Source organism: Phoxinus phoxinus, assembly GCF_949152265.1.
Source record: "Phoxinus phoxinus genome assembly, chromosome: 19".
Lineage (NCBI taxonomy): Eukaryota > Metazoa > Chordata > Actinopteri > Cypriniformes > Leuciscidae > Phoxinus > Phoxinus phoxinus.
The window spans coordinates 13014349-13036850 of record NC_136894.1 but is presented as its reverse complement, the minus strand read 5'-3'; the positions used below and the strand labels follow the sequence as shown (position 1 = coordinate 13036850).

Below are 22502 nucleotides of genomic sequence, written 5' to 3'. Positions count from 1 at the left end.
CTGCTAACTCTAAACTACAGTCTCTGAATATCAGAAGACAAATTTCACAACAGAGTTCAATCTAGAGCAGGGGTGAGGTGCGTCTCACTCTGCAAACACTGGACTGCACCCTAACTCTCTGTCTCAGGCACACTCACAAACGATTACAGGTGCTGATGATTAGGCCTGAGAGCGAGTAGAGAGAGAGAGAGAGAGAGAGAGAGAGAGAAAGAAAGAAAGAAAGAAAGAAAGAGAGACAGCAACCAAACAAAAACACATGCAGGGCACACAACCACGCCCAAACTTTCAGGAAAAAAAGTCAATCAAAGAGGTTCAGGAAAAAAATATATAATAATATAGCCTAATACATTAATTAATACGTCCTTGGACATAACAATAAATAAATAAATAGGCTACGTCCTTGGACGTAAACAACCATACATTTCTAATTTTTTGGTTAATAGTTTGCTCTCCAGTAGTCATCCAGAATCCGTTCAGTTTACCCGTCTTGCTCTAATAAACGTGTATGATTTGATCACATCTACATTTTAAAAGCTAACATGTTGCATGCAGTAATGGGTCAAAAAAAGGAAATCTATTATTCATTATTTATTATTCGTTCAAAGAAATTCTGAAAGATTAAATAAACGGTTTGGCAATTTTTTTTATTTTATTTTTTATTTTTTTACAAAACAAGGTATTCTGTGTATAAATACTTTTTTTTATAAATATCACTTAAATTAGGCTTTAATAATTTAGTTTTAGAAATTTGAACCAAGAACTAGTAGAAATAAGCAGCCATGTTCCTCCCCCTCTTCAGAACACCAGTGACCGGTTGAGCAAGAGTTGCAGCCACATCTTCAGGTGAGGATTCCATGGAGTCAGTCACCATCACCATTTTATAACATGCTGCTGGTTGTCTTATGTTCTGTTGTTCAATGGATTTAGCTATTTTCTGTTCATCACGGTTAGGATGAAACCATCTGTAGTATATAATTTTCAATAGAATTCCAACAACGTGCAAACCTAGTAGAGTCGGGATCACTATGAAAGGATTTAAGGAGCTCCAACAGCCTGTATACTCAAACACCTTCCAGCACCAGAAGCCCAGCAGCATCAATGTGTCCAACCCCATGACACCATAATAGAGAAAAGTCTTTAATTTTATGCTTCCTGTTGACACGTTAAACCAGCTGAAGTACCAGATTAGTCCAACAGTAGCTCTGAAGAGCCATTCCCAACCAGGACTTTCCATGTGATCTGTTTTCTGGCTCCAGACCCCTAAAACCAGCAGCATCCACAAAGACAGGAAGTGGGCTATGATGTAGCACGGCAATACGCTACAAAAGAGTGCCAGAGCGGTTACACGGGGAATGATCAGCAACAAGTTCCACAGAAAGTAGACGCCAGTGGAGATCCAGCTCATCTTGCGTTTTTCTGGAAGAAATGAACGCATGCTGCGGTGGTACAAGGCTACGGTACTGGCTATTGCAGCAGCTGATGAGAGGATTTTTAAACCTGAAATGAAAACCATTGCATATTAATAAACAATATCACACAAGCAAGTGTTCTTCTGAAGATGCAAGTGATGCATATAACCACAGCCATGCTGATGCTGAGACTCTGAGAAACACACATTGGCACTGCTGAATGAATCAATGTTTGGAATTGAATGTTTTTTTTTTTGCATATAATTGATCAGTGCACAGACATGGGTCCTGTCCTAAATGGCACCTTAGGTATTCGTACTCTTTCTACGAGTCGCACTTTCGTGACATAACGCCGCTTTGACATGTCGGGAAGAAGTCTGCTGCAGAGCTCACATCAGTGCGGGCTCGGCAAAAGTGTGCATCGAGGGCGCATATCGACCGCAAAGGGGGCCTTCTGAAATCTAAAATGACAAATGAGACACCCTACAGTCTCATGGACTTAATGGACACGTGCACGCAGTATCAGCCATTGTAAGTCTAGAATGAAAGTGCATATGAATTGTGCCATTTGGGACAGGGCCATAGAGGACATCAAATATGGTAAACATGCTTGACACAAGAACCAATAAGGTTTATTCTCACAGTTCTTAAAAATTAAAGTCACCATTAAATCAAAATTGACAATTCTGATTTGTTTTTTGGAATATTGCAGTGTTTTCTGTAAATTATTTATACGGCACATTATTATTATTATTTTTAATCATGTGCCCTCATAATCTTTAATAAAACAAACAGCAACCTGTCACTCACACAAGATGAAATCGACAATGATCCAACAATCTAATCAATTCCCAATGGACAATATCAAGTGCATTGTTTTGATATTGGTTTGTCTTATTTGAGAAGCCGTTTTACTCAGATATGTATCACAGTGGAGAAGAAAAGACTATCACAATTTCCGTTTCATGCATGCAACTTTAAAGGTACTTTTTGCTTCTTCTTTTTTGGTGCTTGATAGCATCAGTTACTATCCTCTTTCTTTATATAAAAAGAGGTAAAGATTTTAGATAAATATATTTTTTGCTAAAGATCTCCTTTTGTGTTCCATGTAAATAGAAAAAGCTGAACTACGAGGCTGGGTAAATGACAGAATTACATTTTTTGGGTTAATTATCACTACAAAGTCTGCATTAAATGGAAGTTGCAATCGTCTTTTCTTCCCTATTTTGACATATCAGAGTGAAATGGCTTCTCGGGCAAGAAAAAAATAAATAGGGCGGGACTTTATTGAACCGTTGAATCGTTGTGGTTTGCTATTGCTGTGATCTCATGTGATTGACAGGCTGTCCCACCCTTGAGCCAGTAAACGCAAGAAGAAGGGGAAGTGATTTTGATAAAAAATAAGGAGCATTATTATTTATAATAATAATATATTTTCCAAATTATATTAGCAAATTTGATTTGAAATTAGTGACTTTAAGTGGTTCAGAGACACATGAGAACTATTATCTGAAATCTGAAAGCAATAGAGATTCGAAGTGTTCTGGATTTGAGACAGACCTGTAATAAGCTCCAGCTCTCCTCTCTGTAAGATTCTACACATCATAAGTATGAGTTGTGGGGCACTTTCAGAAAATGCCTCAAATAAACGAAGCATCTGAAGGTCATGGTTCAGGTACACAGCCACACCCTCTGTGAAACTATTCGTTTTTTGAAGAAAACGCTTTGTGGAAATCTCTATCACCCCAGCATACCTGTGAACACAAGGTACATGCATTTACTTAAGCAATTCAACAAAACTTTACCACCCTTATGAAAAAGAAGTTTATTCAAGTGTGCTAATTAGTATGCTTCTTTTAAACTAAAAACAAAGTATACTTTCAGTCTACTTTTATGTACCTCTCAGACTTGTCTTGTATTATAATATATATATATTATATATATGTATTATAATATATATATATATATATATATATTATATATATATATATATATATATATATATATATATATATATAGTTTGACTATTGACTTGTGGTTGTGTTTACTCTTTTGATAGAGTAGGCTAATATTTGACATAGTTTTACACACTTAAAACTTACATTGTTTAAAACATATTGATTTATAAAGAAAACAGATATGTTCATAATTCTGAGTATCTGAATTTTTGTGTAGGCTAGTCTACTGTGTACATAGGAATTTACTTCAAATCTACTTCACTAATTCCCCACTACTGACTGAATTTTCCAAGTAGGTATAACTGCAGACCGGAGATCTCCAAAATGGGGCGTGAACTCCAAAAGTGGGCAGAACCTCCAAAATGGGGCGGGGTCTCCATGTGCAGAGACTTTCACCACTTTTAGGCTTTTAGGCTTCAAAAACGCTACTCAGAAACCTATGGGTGACGTCACAGACACTTTTTTTTTTACAGTCTATGGTTCTAACGCTACGGTCCCGGAACTCAAGATTCGCAGGGAAGGAGGGGTAATGACGCTGAGTGCAACCAAAAATGTCCAATTGTCCGGTGGGGTCCGGTTGTGGAGTTACTGATCTGCCTGGCTCTGCGATCTCATATCGCATAATTTTATTAACTGCCATGCAGTCTATTTCACTGGTTGAGGTTAGGGTCAGGTGTAGGGTAGGTTTAGGGGTTAGAATTTGTTGTAGCAAAGCATTGAGTAGGAAATCAGTACTGTAGAATCGATCGGATATGGGGCGGAGTTTCAAAACTGCCTAACGTTACCGATCTACTATCTGTGTTTTGATCATCGTTCTGAATCCGACCTGGATGAAGTCTTTGACAAAATGCGATTCTTTTTGTTTAAAATGTTGCTTTTTTTCAATGAAACTACCCAGATTCAAGTGTTGATAAAAAATTATGCATGATGATAGAATAAAATGTTTTTTTAAATGGAAAGAGTTAAAGTACAAAAATTAAGACCCAAATAGGAACATAGTACTCAAAATGCAAAAATAGCCTAATATATAAATAATAAAGCATGATGTTAAGTTAACTTAAAGACAACTTTCAAGTATACTTGCAGCATAAAACTACAAAACTTGTTAGTATACTTTTATAAACACAAAATGTGCTACATGTATTTGACTAATGAACTATCAGTATACCTATAAGTTCACTTGTAGTATAGTTGCAGTACAACCGCAAAAACTGTAAACTACTTAAAAGTATACTTTTATACACTCAAAAGTGGTCCAATTTAGATTGAAGCAGTACACTTACAAGTTTACTACTAGTACATTCATATATTAGTATACTTTAGAAATATACTTGAATTTGACTAAAGTATTCTTATAATAAAATGAGCTTGAAGTACACTTATTTTTTGTTAAAAAAAGACAAAAAAAATAATAATTATTATATACAAAGATACTGTATATTGCATTAGTCCTACTTAATGGGTCAAAAGACAAACTAATTGCATTTAACTAACTATAATGCATTTTCATTTAATTGCAATTAACATGCAGTGAAGAGTCTAAAAACATTACATTCAGTTCACACTTAAGTATTCTTTTAAAGTATATAAAATAACTATTTTTTAAATGTATGCTAAAGTGTAGGCTACTTTCCCCCCCACAAGACTATTCAAGGAAAATTGAGAAGCAAATCTGTCACTGACCTGAGGTAGACTCCAAGCTGAAGGAAGTGGAGTGGTTTGATCAGTTTATGCCTGTTTAAAAATTCCTCCACCTTAGTCTCAAGCACAGTGTCCTCCACCTTAGTCTCCAGGGAATCCGAGTACCAGAGCCAGCTGAACACCTGTAACAATACTGAAGAGCCCAGCAGCAGAAAGATCATCACCGCCATATACACATAGGCCCCATCCTGATAAAATGACACAACAGTCCAAATGTCCAGCGCTATATCCAGCAGGAAAAAAAACAATCCCACCCAAGTAAACAGATATTCCAGTAAAGAGTACTTGAAAGGGAAGCTTTCCTCCATGATTGCTTCAGTGTGAGAAACCTTTACAGCATGACAAAGTAAATACAACTACCTCATTTTTACGTATATATACACCGTTAAAAAATCTGAAAGAGAAAGCAAACTTTACACCCACACATAAACTCCTCCCATGTCATGTATTTGAATGATTAGTCATGTGTGAGATAGTGAATGAAGTCACTTAAGCATGTGAATCACACCACTAACCACTCGGTGAGTTTAACAGTTTTGTAAACGAACATTATTGGCTGTTTTAATGACATTTTCGGACATGACCATTGACTCCAATGTTAAATGGGTCCATGGCCAATTCTTATATAGTCAAAAACTCGAGAGAGGAACCATTGTCAAAAAAATGTTGTCCACCACTCTTGTTCATCCAAAACAAATTACAATATAGACTCAAGGTGTTAAATACCGGAATTATCCTTTAAGATCATCCAGATTAATTTAGGGGTCATATCTTCATTGATTGGTTGATCAGGGACCAATCAGTGACCAGTCATTACTCATATTATAAAAACATCAAATTTTATTTGAACAAAAAAATCATGTGATGTCCATTCCAATGAATGACCGCAGGGTCTTGAAAAGGTTAATCTTTGTGTGTGTTTTAAGAGGTTTATTTTTTTTATATATTTTTTCTCAATGAAGATATGACCCCTAAATTAATCTGGATGATTTTAAAGGATAATTCCGGTATTAATAATGATTTATTAATAACTGTTCATTGCACTCACAAACTCCCTGCCATTCAGTCACGAAATTCAATCTGGAAAACCCTGACAGTAATATTTTACCCATGTCATGTTGTTGATAAATGGAATATGTTTTCTTTCTTTTTGAATTTTTATACCAAAATGGTACAAGATTATCCTATTCAAATCAGTGATAAGGTCAAAAGTAACCTTAAGTAGTAGTCAGATTACTTAAAATGTCTAATGTAATGGATTACGTTACTAAGTACGATTTTTTTATTTTTTTTTGGAATCAGTAACGGACTACATTTTTACAGTGCATTGCTGGGTGTATTGGGTGGTGTGTTGCTAGGATGTTTTCAGTGGTTTGCAGTGTGTTGCTGAAATGTAACCCGAAAAATGCAACCGAACAAGCTAAGTTAATCGAAAACAAATGAATAAATACACAAGAATGCACAATAACCACGCATGAAAGACAGCCTGAATAGTCTGGCTGAGTTTATTTCATTCATAGACAAAATATTCAATGGAGACCAGTCAAAATAAAATGAAAACAGAACTGAGACATAATATCACAACCCATGACATATTGCATTCCACATGGCATGACAAAGAGAACACATGTTTGAAAGAGCTAACCAATATCTAAGCTTACAGGTTTGTCACGACATCCAATTCCATCGATACTACAGCCATAAAAAACAGGAACTCACAGTAGGGGTTTCACTATTGAATAATGTTACAATACTACAATAACTTCATTATGATATTCTACTGTCAGATATTTTTGCTGACAATAATGAGTAATTTACAGTATTGAAAAATATATTGGAAGTGTAGACCATACTCATTAACAGTGCTGTTCAGATCAGTCCATAGTGAAAAATAAGATATACAAGATATATTTTAACAAAATTTAATAAAATGAGACCAATAATAGAAGCTAGGAGGATTTACGTACCGGTACATTCAGATCCATGTCTCAGAGCATTTACAGTCAAGGTAAATAATTGTGTTTGGGTGTAGTCTTCAACAAGTACCAACATGCTATAACCAACAGCTATTATAATTGGAAATGCTATTAGTTTAGAAAATCAATAAGGGACCAAACCCAAGCCCTTTTAAAGGGGTAAGTTCACCCAAAAATGAAATTCTGACAATCTTCTCACCATAATGTCATTCCAAAACTATACGATAGAACACGAAAGATATGGAGTAGGGGGAGACTGGGGATGGTTGTAACACGTTTGATCTCTCTGTCTATATCTTGGAGTACTTCGTTTTAAGCCAGTGTGTTCAAAATGTGATTCAAACTAGATATAAGTGTCTGCTATCAAATTACATAGCTAATATCTTTGCAACACAAACAGAAAATGTATGGTTTAGTTTCAAACACGAGGAGTGAAATGTTACAATTTACCCCATAGTCTGGGTTAGTTGTAACATACACTCCCTGTAAAACATTTCTAACCTCCCAAACTCAAATTTTTCTACTAGATGTAACTGGTCACATCTAAATTTTTTAATTGGCACAAGTGAGGGTTATCACATGTGGAATAAGGACTAAACTGAGCATGTGTGAAGTGAATCAGGTGTTTTGTAACTAGTTCCTGATTGGACAGATTGGAATTGTTACAACTGACCCGTGTTACAACCATCCCCAGTCTCCCCTATATGCCGAACGTCACGACCAAACCGGAAAATTAAACTGGTCTCTTCACATCCACTTGTCGTAACAGCAGTAGCCTATGAACTGACTGCGATATCTATGGACTTTTAAGCCAAAGGATTCTTGTTTGATCCCATTGATTGATTCTTAATTATGAAAAAAAAAATGCCATTAGCATTCTGTAAACACTTTACAATTTTTGAAAACCTCAATAGATAACAAAACTTATTACAACTGTACACAAATATATACATGTACAAAAGATAGAAATAGTTTTGGCAAGATGACTAAGGATCAGTCTGTGCATATATTTCTATTCTACATCAAAGAAATGAACACATTCACTGAATCATTAGTTGTGCTTTATGTAACAACACTAGTATGTACAGAGAATTTACAAATATAATAAAAAGTGTGACAGTCAAACAAGCTACAAGCCATTCATTTTTACAGTACCAATCCATTATTTGCTTTACGTTCATTTGTTTTAATTGCAGAGGATGTGTTTGTTGTGTAAAAGTTAGCAGCATGTTGGCTCATCCTCTTGTTAAATCTATGAAAAGAAGCACCACTGGCCTGAACAACGCTGTGTGGCTTCACTCCATCGGAAGCACCATCAGCCTGAAGAACGCTGTCTGTCTCCCCTCCATCAGAAGCACAATCGGCCTGAACAAAGATGCGTGGCTCCCTTCCATCTGAACATCTCTCCAAATCCGCTGGCCGCCACAATTTGGGGTGAAAACAGCAATAGTAGATCACTTTTATCATTAAGCCCAAGACATAACAAAGTGGGATGGAGATAATCAGACTAATGGCGTACGACTGGGTCGTCTCTGCATCACGGTAAAACCACCATGTGGCCAACAGGATGCCAGTGTCTGTGATGATAAATGTGTGGTAGATGCTACTCCTACTCCTGGTGCGTCCTTCAGCCACATTAAACCAGCTGAAGTACCAGATGAGACCTATGGTGGCCCGGTAGAGCCATTCCCCGCCTATGCTGTCCATGAAATCGGTGCCCTGCCTCCAGGCCCATATCACAAAGCAAGGCCACAAAAACAGGAAGTGAGCAACAATGTAGCAGGGCAACACAGAGGCAAAGAGAGCAACTGCAGCTACGCGTGGGCCAATTAGAAAGAGGTTCCAGAAGAAGTAGACCAAAGAGGACAACCAACCCTGCTTGTCCTTGTCGGGCAGAAATGAACGAAGCGACCGATGATAGTCCACCACCATCCAGGCTATAGAAGTAGTGGAGGCGACCACACTCACACCTGTGAAACAGAAACATCAGTGTCTTGTTCTTCTGACTGTCTTGTTCTTGTTCTTACTGTAAAGCCGCTTTGAAACTATCTACATTGTTAAAAGCGCTATATAAATGAAGATGACTTGACATTTAATAAAATCGAAGTAATGTAAATGCATAATGTAATGCATAGAAGTTTATTATTATTAACTAAAACTATAAAAAATTATTTTCATTAACTGAACTAAACCTGAAATCAAATAAAAATATTAGATGGAAAAACTTTAACTTAAATGAAATTAGCAAATGCTGCCTTGGGAACTAACTTAACTAAATAGAAATATATATATATATATACAAATAAAGACAAAAGCACATATCAAAATGACTAAAAACCTAAACTAAAATTAAAAACTGAAAATAGAAAAAAATCAACATGCATAAATACTATAATAGTACATAAAAAATAAAAATAAAATAAGACTTGGAAAGAAACATAAATAAGCTCAATTTATTTTTAAGATATGGTATAACCAAGTAAAATGTATTTTATTTTATTATCTTTAATACACAAGTACACTTGAAAAAACAAAAAACAAACATTTAATATATAAATATATATTAAATGATATAATATTATATTATAATATATATCATATCTTAAATTTTAAGTTTTGGGGAGGTGCAATAAATACAATTTTACAACATGAAATAACCTTAACACTGTGTCTACAGCGACAGTTGTGTCGAACCGCACCATAAAACAGGCGTTACACTGGACGTGACAAAGCGACCATTGCAATTCCACTGGTTCTTCCAGTCAGAAGCAGCACGAGCGCTTGGAGTACGTCATAAGTAGAACGGGGTATCAGTTTACTGTCAGGGATTTGTCATTAGGGCTGCAACTAACGACTATTTTAATTTCTATTATCGATTTTTGTCGACAACGTCGACGAATCGTTGCAGCCCTATTTGTCATGTCGCACCGCACCACATCCAGTGTAGACCGCATCACTGATTATAATGGGTTCTATTTGCTTTTGTCGCATCGCGCCGCTCACATCTAGTGTAGACACAGTGTAATATATTAAGAGGTGACAACATACAGCCTTGAGGGTCAACATGAGTCCTCTCTAAGATTTACGGTTTTATGTTTTTTTTTCTGGTCACACCACATGACTGATTTGGTGGACAAAAAAAACCCAGCCCTAGAAACAGCTGACATATTTACCTGTTGTGCCTTATCCACATTGTGTGAACAAAATAGAAGCCGACACAGTCAAAATGCATCTGACAAGCGCTAATGAAACGTCACTGTTTCGGTCAATGATTTCTGCCCTCCAAAACCATTTCAGTCAAAACTAGAACGGAAAAATTGTGCCGAAATTTCAGTGCATCACTAATTAAAATCTTTTTTCTAAAAAATAATAATAAAATAATCTGTTAAACTATTTAATAATAATGTTTTCGTTCCAAAAATGTCATTCTTTTATTGAGGCTTTTTTCATTATGATATTAAGATATATTTTCACTGTGACATTTTTTATATTATGCACTCCCAACCCTACATACATAAGGAAGTTTGGTACTGTATTTAATGTCCATTGTAAAAGCAAAAACCTGTTGGACGATCAGATTTCTGCATTTCCTCTTTTAAGTCAATGCTCAAGAGGAAATTCTTTTTACCGCAAACTGACAAAGAGGAAATCGAGCATAAATTAGACAAAGTGTTGTTTGGAGGTTTTAATGTAAATTACAGTATTAACTAATAATGGATGAATCGGAATCATGCGGATGATCATCCCTCGAGCTGATTGGATGTCACAAGTTTTATAGTGAAGTGGTTAAGCATCAGAGCGGAAGTGAAATGGTTACCCACATTGTACCATCCTTGCGTGGTTGTTGCGTAGCATGATGTACATCATGAGGGTGAGCTGGGGAGCGCTCTCGCAGAACGTCTCAATGAGACGCAGCATGCTGAGGTCATGGGTCAGATAAACTGCAAACTCAGACCCACTGCCCCCTCGCCACCACACACGAAAGCCCTGCCAGATAGCTGATACGTGCCTATTGAAGAAAAAGAGAGCATATGAACTAAACATTATCAAAGTATCCTTAAAAAGGAGATTAACAACTTGTGATGACGGGTGCTAAGATGACGTCATCACTGCCAAAGTCATTACAAACAGCGTTATGAGTATGACACAACTTTTTGTACATGACCATGTTTTTTGGACCATACAGTAGTATTTTGTCTGACAAGTATCCAGCTGTCTATAATAGCTTGTACCTTATTTCCATTACTTCCAAAACACATTACAAAACTCTGAACATAAAGCATCAACTACACTCAAATCCACACACCATCGGGTGCTGAACTACTACCTAAGAAAACTGAATGGAAAACACATGAACAGTGAGTTATTAATCAGCAATTCTGTCACACTGTCTTAAATGAGATGATCTGTCAGTGTGACAGTTGCAACAGAGCAACACATGTATTAGGAAGTCAGAGAAAATGTCAACGTGACTCTGCAATCACTCGGTTCTGGGCGTGCTATGGTAATAGTTGTTTTCTTGTTTTTACACTGTCCGTTTTAATATCATGTGAAGGTTTATGGTTCTAACTATTCAGTTATCATCATGAGTCATGACATTATCATCTAAATACAGGGATTTGCAAACTAGGGTCTGGGGCACAAGGAGTGCAAGGTGTCTATGGAAATGTTTAGTGAAAAACTGTTAAAAAAATTAAATTAAATATGATAAATAAATAAGATTCAAATAAATATAAAACAGATTAGATTAGAAATGTGATATAAATGAATAAAAAAATTGAATAAAATAAATATTATTCATTTATTTATTCATTAATAAAAGAATAAATACACAGTACTATAGTGAGTAGAAAACATAAGCAGCTAAATATTTTCCAAATAATACTTTACACATTTATCTAATTTATTTTGCAGGGTTTATACATTAAAAATTCTACCTTGTTATAAAATTCTAACCCTGATCTAATCACTGGGATTTGGTAATGCCACAATGCTTTTTTTGTTAGCAGATCAAGATCTAAGGGTTTATGTAAGAATGTAAATCTTGGGTTTTTCATGTTTTGAGTAAAAACTGTATTCAAAGGAAAAAGTCGACTCACTGACTAGGTTAAGTTACACCACAAGCTGATGCATGCCGTTATCAAGATAGAAACGATTGCATGTCTACTACATAATCGGAATGTGACCGATTTAGCGATAGAAAATTTCACAAATTGTACATAATTACTTTAAATAAATATTAAATAAACATAAAAGCGTTTGCAAGGTTTTTATTAATAAGTCGATTTTTAAGATGTATTTGTTTTTAATTTACGTTTTATTTATTTTAAAAGACTTGAAATAAATCGAAATGTTGAGCATCTGTAAAAAGAAAATCTGCCATGTCCACACGCTCGTGATTGAAGTTGCAGTCTCACCTGACCAAGTAGCCCAGATGACACAAATGCAGGAGGAGCAACAATTTGACTCTTTTCGCTTCACCGAAGAGAACAGTGTTCCCAGAGGACGCTTGAGACTCAAAGTCCTTCAAATGACGATCATACTGAAGCCAAAACCAGCTAAACAGCTGAACTACGACAGATGACATGAGCATGAAGCCCACCAAGATCCCGAACCACATGAAATCTCCATGTTTGTAGAACTCCTTCGCCACCCACAGATCCGAGCCCACGTCAAACAGAAAAGTGCACACGCCGATCACAGTGAAAACTAAATCCAACCAGGAATACGTCGTGGGGAAAGTCGCGCTCTCCATGATGGGACGAGCTTCAAAACAGAAACAGCTGATTGAAGTTCAGCCACAACATGCATTTAGCCGTGAAGCGTTAGCATGTGTAGGGCTACAGGCAAAACACACAAACGAGCTTAAGAAGTTAAGTCTCATTATTCACGTAAACGAGAAATCGGCGCGCAAAGACGTCTCTTCAGAACTATTTCTGCAGCAGCAGATAGACGATGACATTTTTTAAAATATGAAAGCCAGTCACCCAAACTTGCACTGGCATAACTTAAGTCACGCCCACTTGACGTCACAATGCAACATACCATACGTGGTTAAAATGTCATTACAATGGTAAAATGTTCACATACACTTAGATCAAATGTTTTGGCACAGAATTGGGTTGGCTACATTTTAAGTAAATAAAATGTATGCAATGCTTGGAAATAATTATGTATCAATTTAATTCCATGACAGAAATGGTAAAGAAAAAATATTGAAAATGCAATAATTATTATTATTATAAAATTGAACATTACATTTATTCATTTAGCAGACGCTTTTATCCAAAGAGACTTACAAATGAGAACAATAGAAGCAATTAAACTAACAGTAGGACAACAGTATGTAAGTAAGTGCTAAGACCCAGTTTAATCTAACGCAGTATTTTTTTATTTATTTTTTTAAAGATAGAATAGAGGAGAAAGTGTTATTAAATACAAGTCTGGATGTAGCAATTATTGTAGTATTTACGTGAAACTAGTTTCAAATGTTTTAATTAAATGTATATTTCTTTTTGACCACCAGAGAGCAGTGTTGTACTGTAGCCCTTCATAATTGACTGATCAACAACACAACAATAAATAAGCAAGCGCATCATTAAATATTCATAAGTTAATATATGCGACAAACTTTTTTCAACATAAACATTTTAGGTTGCTATTTATGTTGATATATAAATGAAAGTGCACAGTACCGTCTCACAATTAATAGGAGGCAATACAAACTTTGTAAATTGTTATACTATAATGTATAACAATTTCTTGATATGTCATGTGATATATCATTATTTATACATATGGGTAAATGACAACTAAGATGATACAATTAAGAAATCCTTTAAAAAATCAAGTTTAAAACATCTAAGTAAAAAGTTCGTGTTCATGTTGCTGTCACACTTTTGAAAAATATTTAAACCATTTGCCACAAAATCTTAAAAAGTTTTAGCAATAATCAATTGAAAAGTAGTTTTGAATACAATGTATATATATATATATATATTTTTTTTTTACAGGCCTATCATTAGTGTTTGGGTTATGCATATAGGTTGAACTAATAATTAACACCATTTTTCTTTTGTAATTGATATCAACTTCAAACCGCAGCATTTGGGTGGAACTCTGAAGGTGGAAAACTGAAGGAGATGTGAATCTTTCAAATTTCAAGTAGCCTACAGCTACAAGATACAGTACGTAATTAATATGAGGAATTGAGCAAATGCACTTTTATTCTCATGTGATGAAATAGCCGGGTAAATTTAGACCTCATAAGACCAGAAACAAGCATGATTTTCAAATTCAGTTAAGAAAAAACATTTTACATTTGTAGGTTGTACACTTATTTGGACAAACTTTTTTGTGTATTGAAACAATAAACGGTTACACTTGGATGGTAGAACAAGTTCAGAATATTTTCTGTGGATGATGTCTTCAGGTAAGAAAAAGCAAAAAAAAAAAAAAAAAAACATTATACAGAAATAGCCGTTCCCTTTCGAGACCGGTCACTTCGTATTGCGTAGCTATACACAGTGGGGAAACTAATTTCCTCAGATTTCTTGAAGCTTAAAATGTAAAGCGCATTGCAGCTGCACAGCGAGCACAGTGAGAGACTAGCTCACTAATTGGCTGTGCCGCAGTAACTGCACATCCAATGGCGAAGGCACCTCTAACGTATGTGCCAATCAGCTAACAGCGCGCCGACATACGTCAGAGACCGCCAAATAGGGCGAGGCAGAGACTATAAATGAGCCTGCATTAAAGCAGATTTTCCCAATTTCAGCGACAAACTCCGTCTCTATGTCCTCCGGAAAACTTTGAAGCTATAGCCGTTTAAACAAGCCTTCTCTGCTAGAACGAGCATTTGCACAGCGGACTGCGCCCTTCTCTTCTGAAGCCGCTCTCTCCTGTCACCGTTCTCCAGTGGCCATCCGGCGATCAACTCCTTTCTGTCATATACTGTTACGTTCTACAGTCTGAAAAAGCTGAACGAGCGTTGTTTCAAATGCCTCAAATATACATTTTCGGAGAGGTTCACCGAAGCTCAGAAGTCGTCTCAGGCTATGAGACACTTTCTGCCGAAGCGCTCCAGCTCCGCGTCGAGTAGGCTTCTCCTCAACCCAAGAAGCCAGCGAAGCAGGTCCCTCAGCCCCGCCCTGCGGCTGATACCCACCGCCACTCGCGGCCAGCTAAGCGCTACCTTATCAATACACAGTTCTACCATTCGGCCTGTCCTTAGTACCCCGTACATTTACGAAGTGCATGGACGCGGTGCTTTCTCCCCTGTTTGTCCCTAACAGCATTTCTGTCGGACCTCAAAGGAGGTCTTAGTCCGCACGGGCAACACATCGGTGGTGTCATCAATCGCCAGGACGGTCTCAGGTCGGGCTACCTGTACTCCATGGCGAGAGACCTACTTCTGTGGGCACAAGCCAACTGGAGCTCTCTGAGAGCAGCACATACTGTATCCCGAGCATTCAGAATCTGGGTGCGGATATGCTTTCTCGAGACAACACTCCCCTAGACGAGTGGTCTCAACCCTCAGACGGTTCATCTGATTTGGAGTGTTTTAGGCGAGGCCAAAACACGCGGGTCGTTCCCCGTCCACGCTCAAAGTATATGTGGCAGCCATAGCAGCTCATCATGCTCCGGTGGCTGGCCAATCACTGGGAAGGAACGACTTGGTCATGCAGTTTCTGAAGGGAGCGATGAGGATGAATCCTTCCAGACCTCCTTCTATACCGTCTTGGGACCTCTCCACGGTCCTTAGGGCCCCGAGGGTCCCGCCATTTGAACCGCTTCAGTCGGTTGAGCTCAAACTGCTTTCGCTAAATACTGCTCTCCTGATGGCACTGGCATCTATCAAGCGAGTGGGAGATATGCAGGCGTTGTCTGTGAGCCCCTCTTGTTTGGAGTTTGGTATAGGTGACTCCAAAGTCACTCTGAAACCCAAGCACGGCTATGTGGCCAATGTCCTCTTTCCCCCTGTTTAGAGCACAAGTGATTACACTGTTGGCTCTTCCCCCTTCCGATGAGGATGGGGAGGCTAATTTACTTTCCCTCGTTAGGGCTCTAAAGGTCTATTTGGAGCTCTCCGCGTCCTATAGGCAGTCAGAACAGCTCTTTGTCTGCTTCAGTGGCCGATCCAAAGGGTCTCCTGTCACGAAGCAGAGGCTGTACAGATGGATAGTGGATGCCATCTCACTGGCATATGCCTCTGTGGGCCAGGATTGCCCTATAGGCAGAGCCCATTCTACTAGAGGTAGGGCCTTGTCATGAGTGTGGTCCTATGGGTTTCCCATTCAAGACATTTGTGCGGTGGCCTGTCTTATCAGTATATGTATGCATATATACATATATTTGTATTCTGGCTTGTTTCGTGAACTCAGGGGTCCTGGGTTTCATGTTCGACCAGTTACTTATGGTGCAGCGTTTTAGTGTCCCCACTGCGTATAGCTACACAATACGAAGTGACCGTTCTCGAAAGGAACCTCAGTATATATGTATGTGTATGTATATATATATATATATATATATATATATATATATATATATATATATATATATATATACACACATACATACACACACACATAGAAAAATTTTAATATCGTGCATAAGTTCATTTATTTCAGTAATTCAACTTAAAAATGTGAAATTAATATATTATATAGACTCATTGCATGCAAAGTGAGATATCTTTATTTGTTATAATTTGGATGATTATGGCTTTCAGCAATGAAAACCTTTTCACAATATTCTAATTTTGAATTTTCATAAGTTGTAAGCCATACTCATCAAAATTATAACAAATAAAGGCTTGAAATATCTCACCTTGCATGTAATGAGTCTAGATATAATATATTGATTTCACATTTTTAAGTTGAATTACTGAAATAAATGAACTTATGCACAATATTCAAATTTTTTGAGTTTCACCTATATATATTTGTTTATTTTTCTTCTGCTGAACACAAAAGAAGATATGTTGAAGAATGTTGGTTACCAGATAGTTACTGGCATTCGTCCAAATATCTTCTTTTGTGTTCAGCAGAGGAAAGAAACTCATGCAAGTTTGGAACAACTTGAGGGTGAGTAAATGATGACAGAATTTTCATTTCAGGTGAACTATCTGTGTAAGGTTAGGGGTTAGTATTTGATGTAGCATGCATTAGGCAATCAAGACTGTGACTGACATGACTAATGAAATCTTTAGAATCGGTATACTATAATTAACTTTGCAACTACATGTCTACTACTCTAATGAGAATTAGTTGACTGGTACACTGTTCAGTTAGGTGTTAGGGTTCAGGTTAGAATACGTTGACACGTAGTTGCAAGTTACTTATTGTGACTAGAATGTTGGAGGAGCATCAAAATAAAGTTAACAGATATTAAGCAGACAGTCTACTAATAGTCTGATGAGTTAGTTGACATGTAGTTGGAAAGTTACTCACAGAGTTAGTAGAATGTCCAAAGTGGACAATCAAAATAAAGTGTTACCCATCACTATTTAATCAAGAAGAATCTGAGTCTTTGCCCTGCAGAGGGCAGTATAGTTCTATTTTGACAGGCAGTGAACTTGTTACACATTATGAGGTCACCTCATGACAAAACACTCCCAGTCCTTATTCATGATTGCAACAGCCTTTATTTGTATTATGCAGCTGGAGGTGTGTTCTTAAAAAACAGAGAAAAACAACTTTAAACCACTGTCTTGTCTGGTAATTCATTTATATAGGGCCGTTTTTACCATCTGATCTCTGTTGAACTGAATGGACAAGTATCATAGACAGACCGCTTCCAGGGAGCCCTGAAGTCCTAACACAGTAAAATTACTCCAACAAACACAAGGTTTGATTTTAAGCACATAAACACACATAAGCATTTTCGCAGTTAAATTCATTAACCTTCGCATGTAGCTTTCAGAAACCTTTAAGTGTCTGGCACTGACCCTAATAGAAATCGCAAAGAGCTGCTTTATGAAACAGAAATATCTTTCACATAAGCCCTTCATTAGTCCACTTTAACCGTTGTCTGCTCAAAACAAAAGCATCATGGAAAAGGTCACCAGTAAAAAGATTTGTGCTGAAAACTGAAAGTGTTAAAGGAACCGTAGTCGTCTGAAAATTGGACTTCTGGCAGGGAAGAGAAGGAAAGCTGTAGAAATAATAATTAGTAGAGAGTAAGAAAGCACAAATTTTGTCCATGATTCACATTATCACACCGCCTGGCTCTTTCAGACAGTCACGATCACTTGAGGCATGATTAGGGTGTCAGTCCTGGTGCAGGGTCAAAGGTCAGAGGTTGCCTTTACCATATCTCATTAACCTCAGAGATGCGCAGCCTTTCAGACCTCTGAGGCGTAAGTCTCGGAAAAGCCATGGCAGTATCCACACCACAATCAGAGTGAGGAGGATTTTAGGCACCAGCGGGGTTTTCATCCAGACCGAATCGGTTCATTTTTTTTATAGCAAATCAGCAAAAGTGCATCAGTTGTGGCCCAGTCCATCAGGTTTAGCTCGGTTCAGACCAGTAGGGTGAGGGTGCAGTCACATGATGCAGCACTTGTTCTTGAAAATGTGCGGGTGCTTATAGCGCAGTCTCTGTTTGGGCCGATATTTCTCTAGATACGTCAACTGCTTGCTGTTTATTGCACCTCTGCGCTTCCTGTGAAGGCAAAAAACATCCATTAGCATGTTAATTTACAATTTCATCGCTTTACAATTAAATGACTTCTTTCAAGAAACACGGCAGATAAAAATGGCTTGCAAACTCATGTTTCACTCCAGCCCACATTGGACTGAAAATAGCATTGAAAACACAAGGAACAGTACCTGAGGGAGCGGAGCTTAAAAAAGGATCAATTGCGAATCTTTTGCGTATTGAAAGCTTTAAGCTTGGCCTTGCTATCAAAAGGCACTCTGGCAAGCGTAGCAACTAAGAAGTAGCTTTTATGATCCACTTGTATGTATATAGCAGTTGACGTCAAGAGCTCAAGGTCTGTTGTCCTTGAAAGAAGTCAAGAGAGAGATGTACGTACTGTCTGATGAACTGGATGGCATCTTCATACTTCATCCCACTTTCAATCAGTGCCACAGCCACAAGTACTGGAGCTCTAAAGAAACGCATTGAGAGAGGTGGGACATTGATTACTTTTTTCGCTTTTCAATGTTTACTTAAATACTGCAGAACTTCATGGACTGAATTCTTAATTTGTGTCTTTGTTCTATTGGTTTTATTTGTTATTTGTCTATCACTTGTAATTTGCTAAGCTTTTTGTTCTTTATTATATTACTGACATTTTACTTGAATAATCACTTGAAAACAACATACAACAAAACCTGCATTGTTTCACAGGTAGTAGATTTGAATGCTGAAATGTTGGTGTCGTAACCACTCTAACACACACAACTTTATTGGCTCATTAGAGCAGCTCAATTGTTCCATGAGCTGTTTCTTAGATCGAAACGACTGTAGCTGTACAGTGCAAAACAGATGGAGCAATGCCACATTAAATACAGTGGAAAATAGGCATTACAAGATAATTCATCATACATTAATTAATGTTTCACAATCCTCAAAGTCAAGATTCAGGCAAAGCAAGAAAAAACAACTTCCAGAAAAGGTGAGTGGTGGAAAACAAAGGTTAATGGTGTTGCTAGGTGTTCTGGATGGTTGCTAGGTGGATACCTAATGGCCCAAGTCATATGCAAAGACCAGAATATCATAGAGACTTGGGGGTGGGTTCTTTTTATATCACTCGGGTCCCCTCTTTAATGTCTATGCGATCTTTCCGCTCTCTTTATCGCCTGCCAGGCGGAAAATGTTAAATCTGATCTCTTTCAAAAGTAACAGCACACGCACACCTCTCCTTAACAAGCAGCGACTGGGGTATCATTCATGCCTGCAGGGACATCAAAGAAAAGTGTAATACTTAACCCTCAATGCTTCACTTTCAAACATACACTGTACAGTAAAGACAATTAAATCTTACGCCATAAACCCAAGTTCTAAACAGCGTCGCCATCTGAAAATAAACGAGTCAGGCCAAAAAAACATTGGCACTCTTTCAAGATTCGAGGCCGATTCCCTTTGGAAGTGGATGAAGTGCGTCAGAGATGGAGTTTTACCGCCCAAACGACGAGAGCAGCGAGGCCAGACTACCTCCTCCTCTTCTTTACGTCACTTGCTGTTTTATAGCCGTCGTTGGGGTGTTTTGTTGCACTGTACGTGTACCAACAGAGAGCATAAATACATCATCTATAGGAGATACTTATGAGACACATACTGTTCAATATTTATAATTGCAATAGTTTCACGGTAACAACATAATGCACTATGTACCTACAGTACACATATGTACCCATTAAACTTCTATTGTCAAAAACAGCTAAGGGAGTTCCCATTCATGAACAAAATCCAAAAGGTAACTGGGAGCATCATGTATAGCTAAAAACTCCCAGTCATGTGGGATAGACTGTCTGGCATAAAGGTCATGGACGGAGCACACATTTGAGGAGGACAGTAATAACAAATGGATAAAAAGCAACTTCCTGTTTTGTCTTCGGCCGTAACCCCAATGCCTCTTAAAACAGAGAGGGACTGCAGCAGAGTCAGTGCACTTTGGGGACTGTTGACTTTGGCGGAGCACTCTGTCCACTTTCAAGCCTCCGAAGAGGTACCTCTCACTCGCTATGTACGTAGTATGGTTTCAGTCCATTGGGGACTATCAACTTCATCTAGAGTTAATAGAGGAGACATATCTCCTGGGAGACCAGAGGTGCACAATGTTCTATAGGGCACACAGTACACATTCCTTTCCAGATTAAGGTCTAGAAGAGGGCACACAAGGTGGGCTTACTTATGGGACACCAGACGAGAAATGAACCCATTTGCCCCCAGAGTTCCCAGGCCTGAGCAAAACCCAGCCAGTCAGCAAGTTAAAAGTGTCATGAAGCCTCATTGCGTCGTTCCGTGCAGAAACATACACTTACGGCACGTGTCCAAACGCAAAACTGAACAGGCAGATGAGAATGAACAGAGCTGAAGTGGTCTTTTTTCGTGACATTTGAATTCTTGAATTAATGCGATCTCATGCGTCATAAATACAGCGCAGTGATTGGGTTAAAAGAGTTCATTCTCATGAATAATGTAGAGAAATGCTCAGAAACTGCTGACGTACTTTCGTATTGACCAGCCACAGCAGCCAATCACCACTGATACAAATTATATTCACTTTTTTGTGACGTTGGTTCAACTTTGCTTTTTACGAAATAGCTCAGAAGAACTAAAAAATGACCACTTTTGACTTCATAATAAACATAACGAGTGCTATTGTTGTTTTCAGTAACGTGTAACCTGTACATATTTTAATATAAAGGGTTTCATGACCCTTTAAAGATATGTTTAAATCTTTATTCGATTCTCTATCTGTAAGGACATTTACTGACCTTCCTAAACCGGCCACGCAGTGCACAGCCACGCAGCAACCGGGGTCATCTATGAAGCGTCTCTTCAGGAGACTCAACCAGTCCTCCACAACCTTAGTGGGAGGAGGAGCGCCGTCATCAAATGGCCAGTCCTAAGGAGAGAAGAACAAGCTACCCCTTAACATGAGCACATTATATGTCTGGTCACACTGAAAAACAAGCTTTGACTTTAAAACAATCCATTACTTCGGACTTCACGTGATAAACTATGTTCAAATTTGTTGCATCTAACTGTTGCGTTTAGTCATGTTGCCTCAAGTTGGTGATAATGAATAACATCCAGTCAGTTTGTAGCTCAAAAGGTCAAAAGTCTAAGGAGTCTACTTTTGTATTTTGTATTTGTAATTTGTATTTGAAAAAATGTAGTCCACACTTAAATGGATGGATGTTATTGCATTATACAACTAAATAATCAAACCAAGTGGCATTTATTTGAATAAATAAATCATTTGATAATAAATTTAATAATTATATTTAGCACAAACACTTCTAAAGCAAAATATTTTCCAAAAAGAACTTCAAAATGAAAGTTTTGAAACACTTTGTGGTTGGCCAACGGTAGTGTTTTGTTCAAAGTTAATGTGACGAACTATACCTGTGGTTACTGCGAGTGGACACCTGTGTGAATTGCAAAAATGGTTCAGAATGGCAAATTCTGAGAAGAGCTAGTGCAGCATTTGTTTATAGATGCCACCAGGTTTGCATTTAATGCAAATACTGTTTTTTTTTTATGTGACTTAAGTGTCCAAATAATGGTTGGGGCCACTGCATCAGTTTTCAGCTGCTTTTGCTAAATGTTTCTACACTTGGTTTATCTATGGGTTATCCAAATAGTGAAGGTGCTGGGGGAGGTTAGACCTGCAACAGTACTGGGTTACTGAGGATCATTCAGAAATAAACATCCATGGGTGCATATCCCATACAAAGACGTAACTGGCTGCTGAAGTAATTTAGTCACAACTGTTTTTCTGA

General features: G+C 37.6%; 3 protein-coding genes across 6 annotated transcripts in view; all 3 read right to left on the bottom strand.

Annotated features, from left to right (window-relative positions):
• Window positions 1-666: 666 nt before the first annotated feature.
• LOC306986713 (XK-related protein 8-like) lies at window positions 667-5493 on the bottom strand. Its single transcript, XM_079590213.1, has 3 exons — window positions 5051-5493; window positions 2970-3163; window positions 667-1497 (listed from the first exon to the last, which is right to left on the bottom strand). The coding sequence occupies exons 1-3, from the start codon at window positions 5374-5376 to the stop codon at window positions 761-763; spliced, it is 1257 nt and encodes a 418-aa protein (XP_079446339.1). The 5' UTR covers window positions 5377-5493; the 3' UTR covers window positions 667-760.
• Window positions 5494-6557: 1064 nt separating this feature from the next.
• Window positions 6558-13111, bottom strand: xkr8.3 (XK related 8, tandem duplicate 3). Of its 3 annotated transcripts, none has more exons than XR_013795069.1 (4): window positions 12462-13111; window positions 10866-11053; window positions 7784-9014; window positions 6558-7300 (listed from the first exon to the last, which is right to left on the bottom strand). XR_013795069.1 is itself a non-coding variant. In XM_079590874.1 (3 exons), the coding sequence occupies exons 1-3, from the start codon at window positions 12797-12799 to the stop codon at window positions 8191-8193; spliced, it is 1350 nt and encodes a 449-aa protein (XP_079447000.1). In that variant the 5' UTR covers window positions 12800-13111; the 3' UTR covers window positions 6558-8190. The 3 variants fall into 3 exon arrangements, 1 of the variants encoding a protein (XP_079447000.1); XR_013795070.1 differs by having other exon boundaries at window positions 7833-9014; XM_079590874.1 differs by having other exon boundaries at window positions 6558-9014.
• Window positions 13112-17521: 4410 nt separating this feature from the next.
• The window catches only part of ptp4a3a (protein tyrosine phosphatase 4A3a), a 43352-nt gene continuing 38371 nt past the window's right edge, over window positions 17522-22502 (bottom strand). For both annotated transcript variants that reach the window (XM_079591514.1, XM_079591515.1), the window contains exons 4-6: window positions 21492-21622; window positions 19082-19156; window positions 17522-18708 (exon numbers count right to left, since the gene is read on the bottom strand). In XM_079591514.1, the coding sequence (XP_079447640.1) occupies window positions 18591-18708; window positions 19082-19156; window positions 21492-21622 (324 nt within the window). In that variant the 3' untranslated portion in view covers window positions 17522-18590. The remainder of the gene's footprint in view (window positions 18709-19081; window positions 19157-21491; window positions 21623-22502) is intronic.

Excerpts from the sequence above, each read along its gene's own strand:
- LOC306986713 (XM_079590213.1), bottom strand. The coding sequence starts at position 5,376 with ATGGAGGAAAGCTTCCCTTTCAAGTACTCTTTACTGGAATATCTGTTT. Across the intron at positions 3,164-5,050 it reads CAGCTTGGAGTCTACCTCAG|GTATGCTGGGGTGATAGAGA; the intron begins GTCAGTGACAGA and ends TTGTGTTCACAG. Across the intron at positions 1,498-2,969 it reads AGAGCTGGAGCTTATTACAG|GTTTAAAAATCCTCTCATCA; the intron begins GTCTGTCTCAAA and ends TTTTCATTTCAG.
- xkr8.3 (XM_079590874.1), bottom strand. The coding sequence starts at position 12,799 with ATGGAGAGCGCGACTTTCCCCACGACGTATTCCTGGTTGGATTTAGTT. Across the intron at positions 11,054-12,461 it reads CATCTGGGCTACTTGGTCAG|GCACGTATCAGCTATCTGGC; the intron begins GTGAGACTGCAA and ends TTTCTTCAATAG. Across the intron at positions 9,015-10,865 it reads CCACGCAAGGATGGTACAAT|GTGTGAGTGTGGTCGCCTCC; the intron begins GTGGGTAACCAT and ends TCTGTTTCACAG.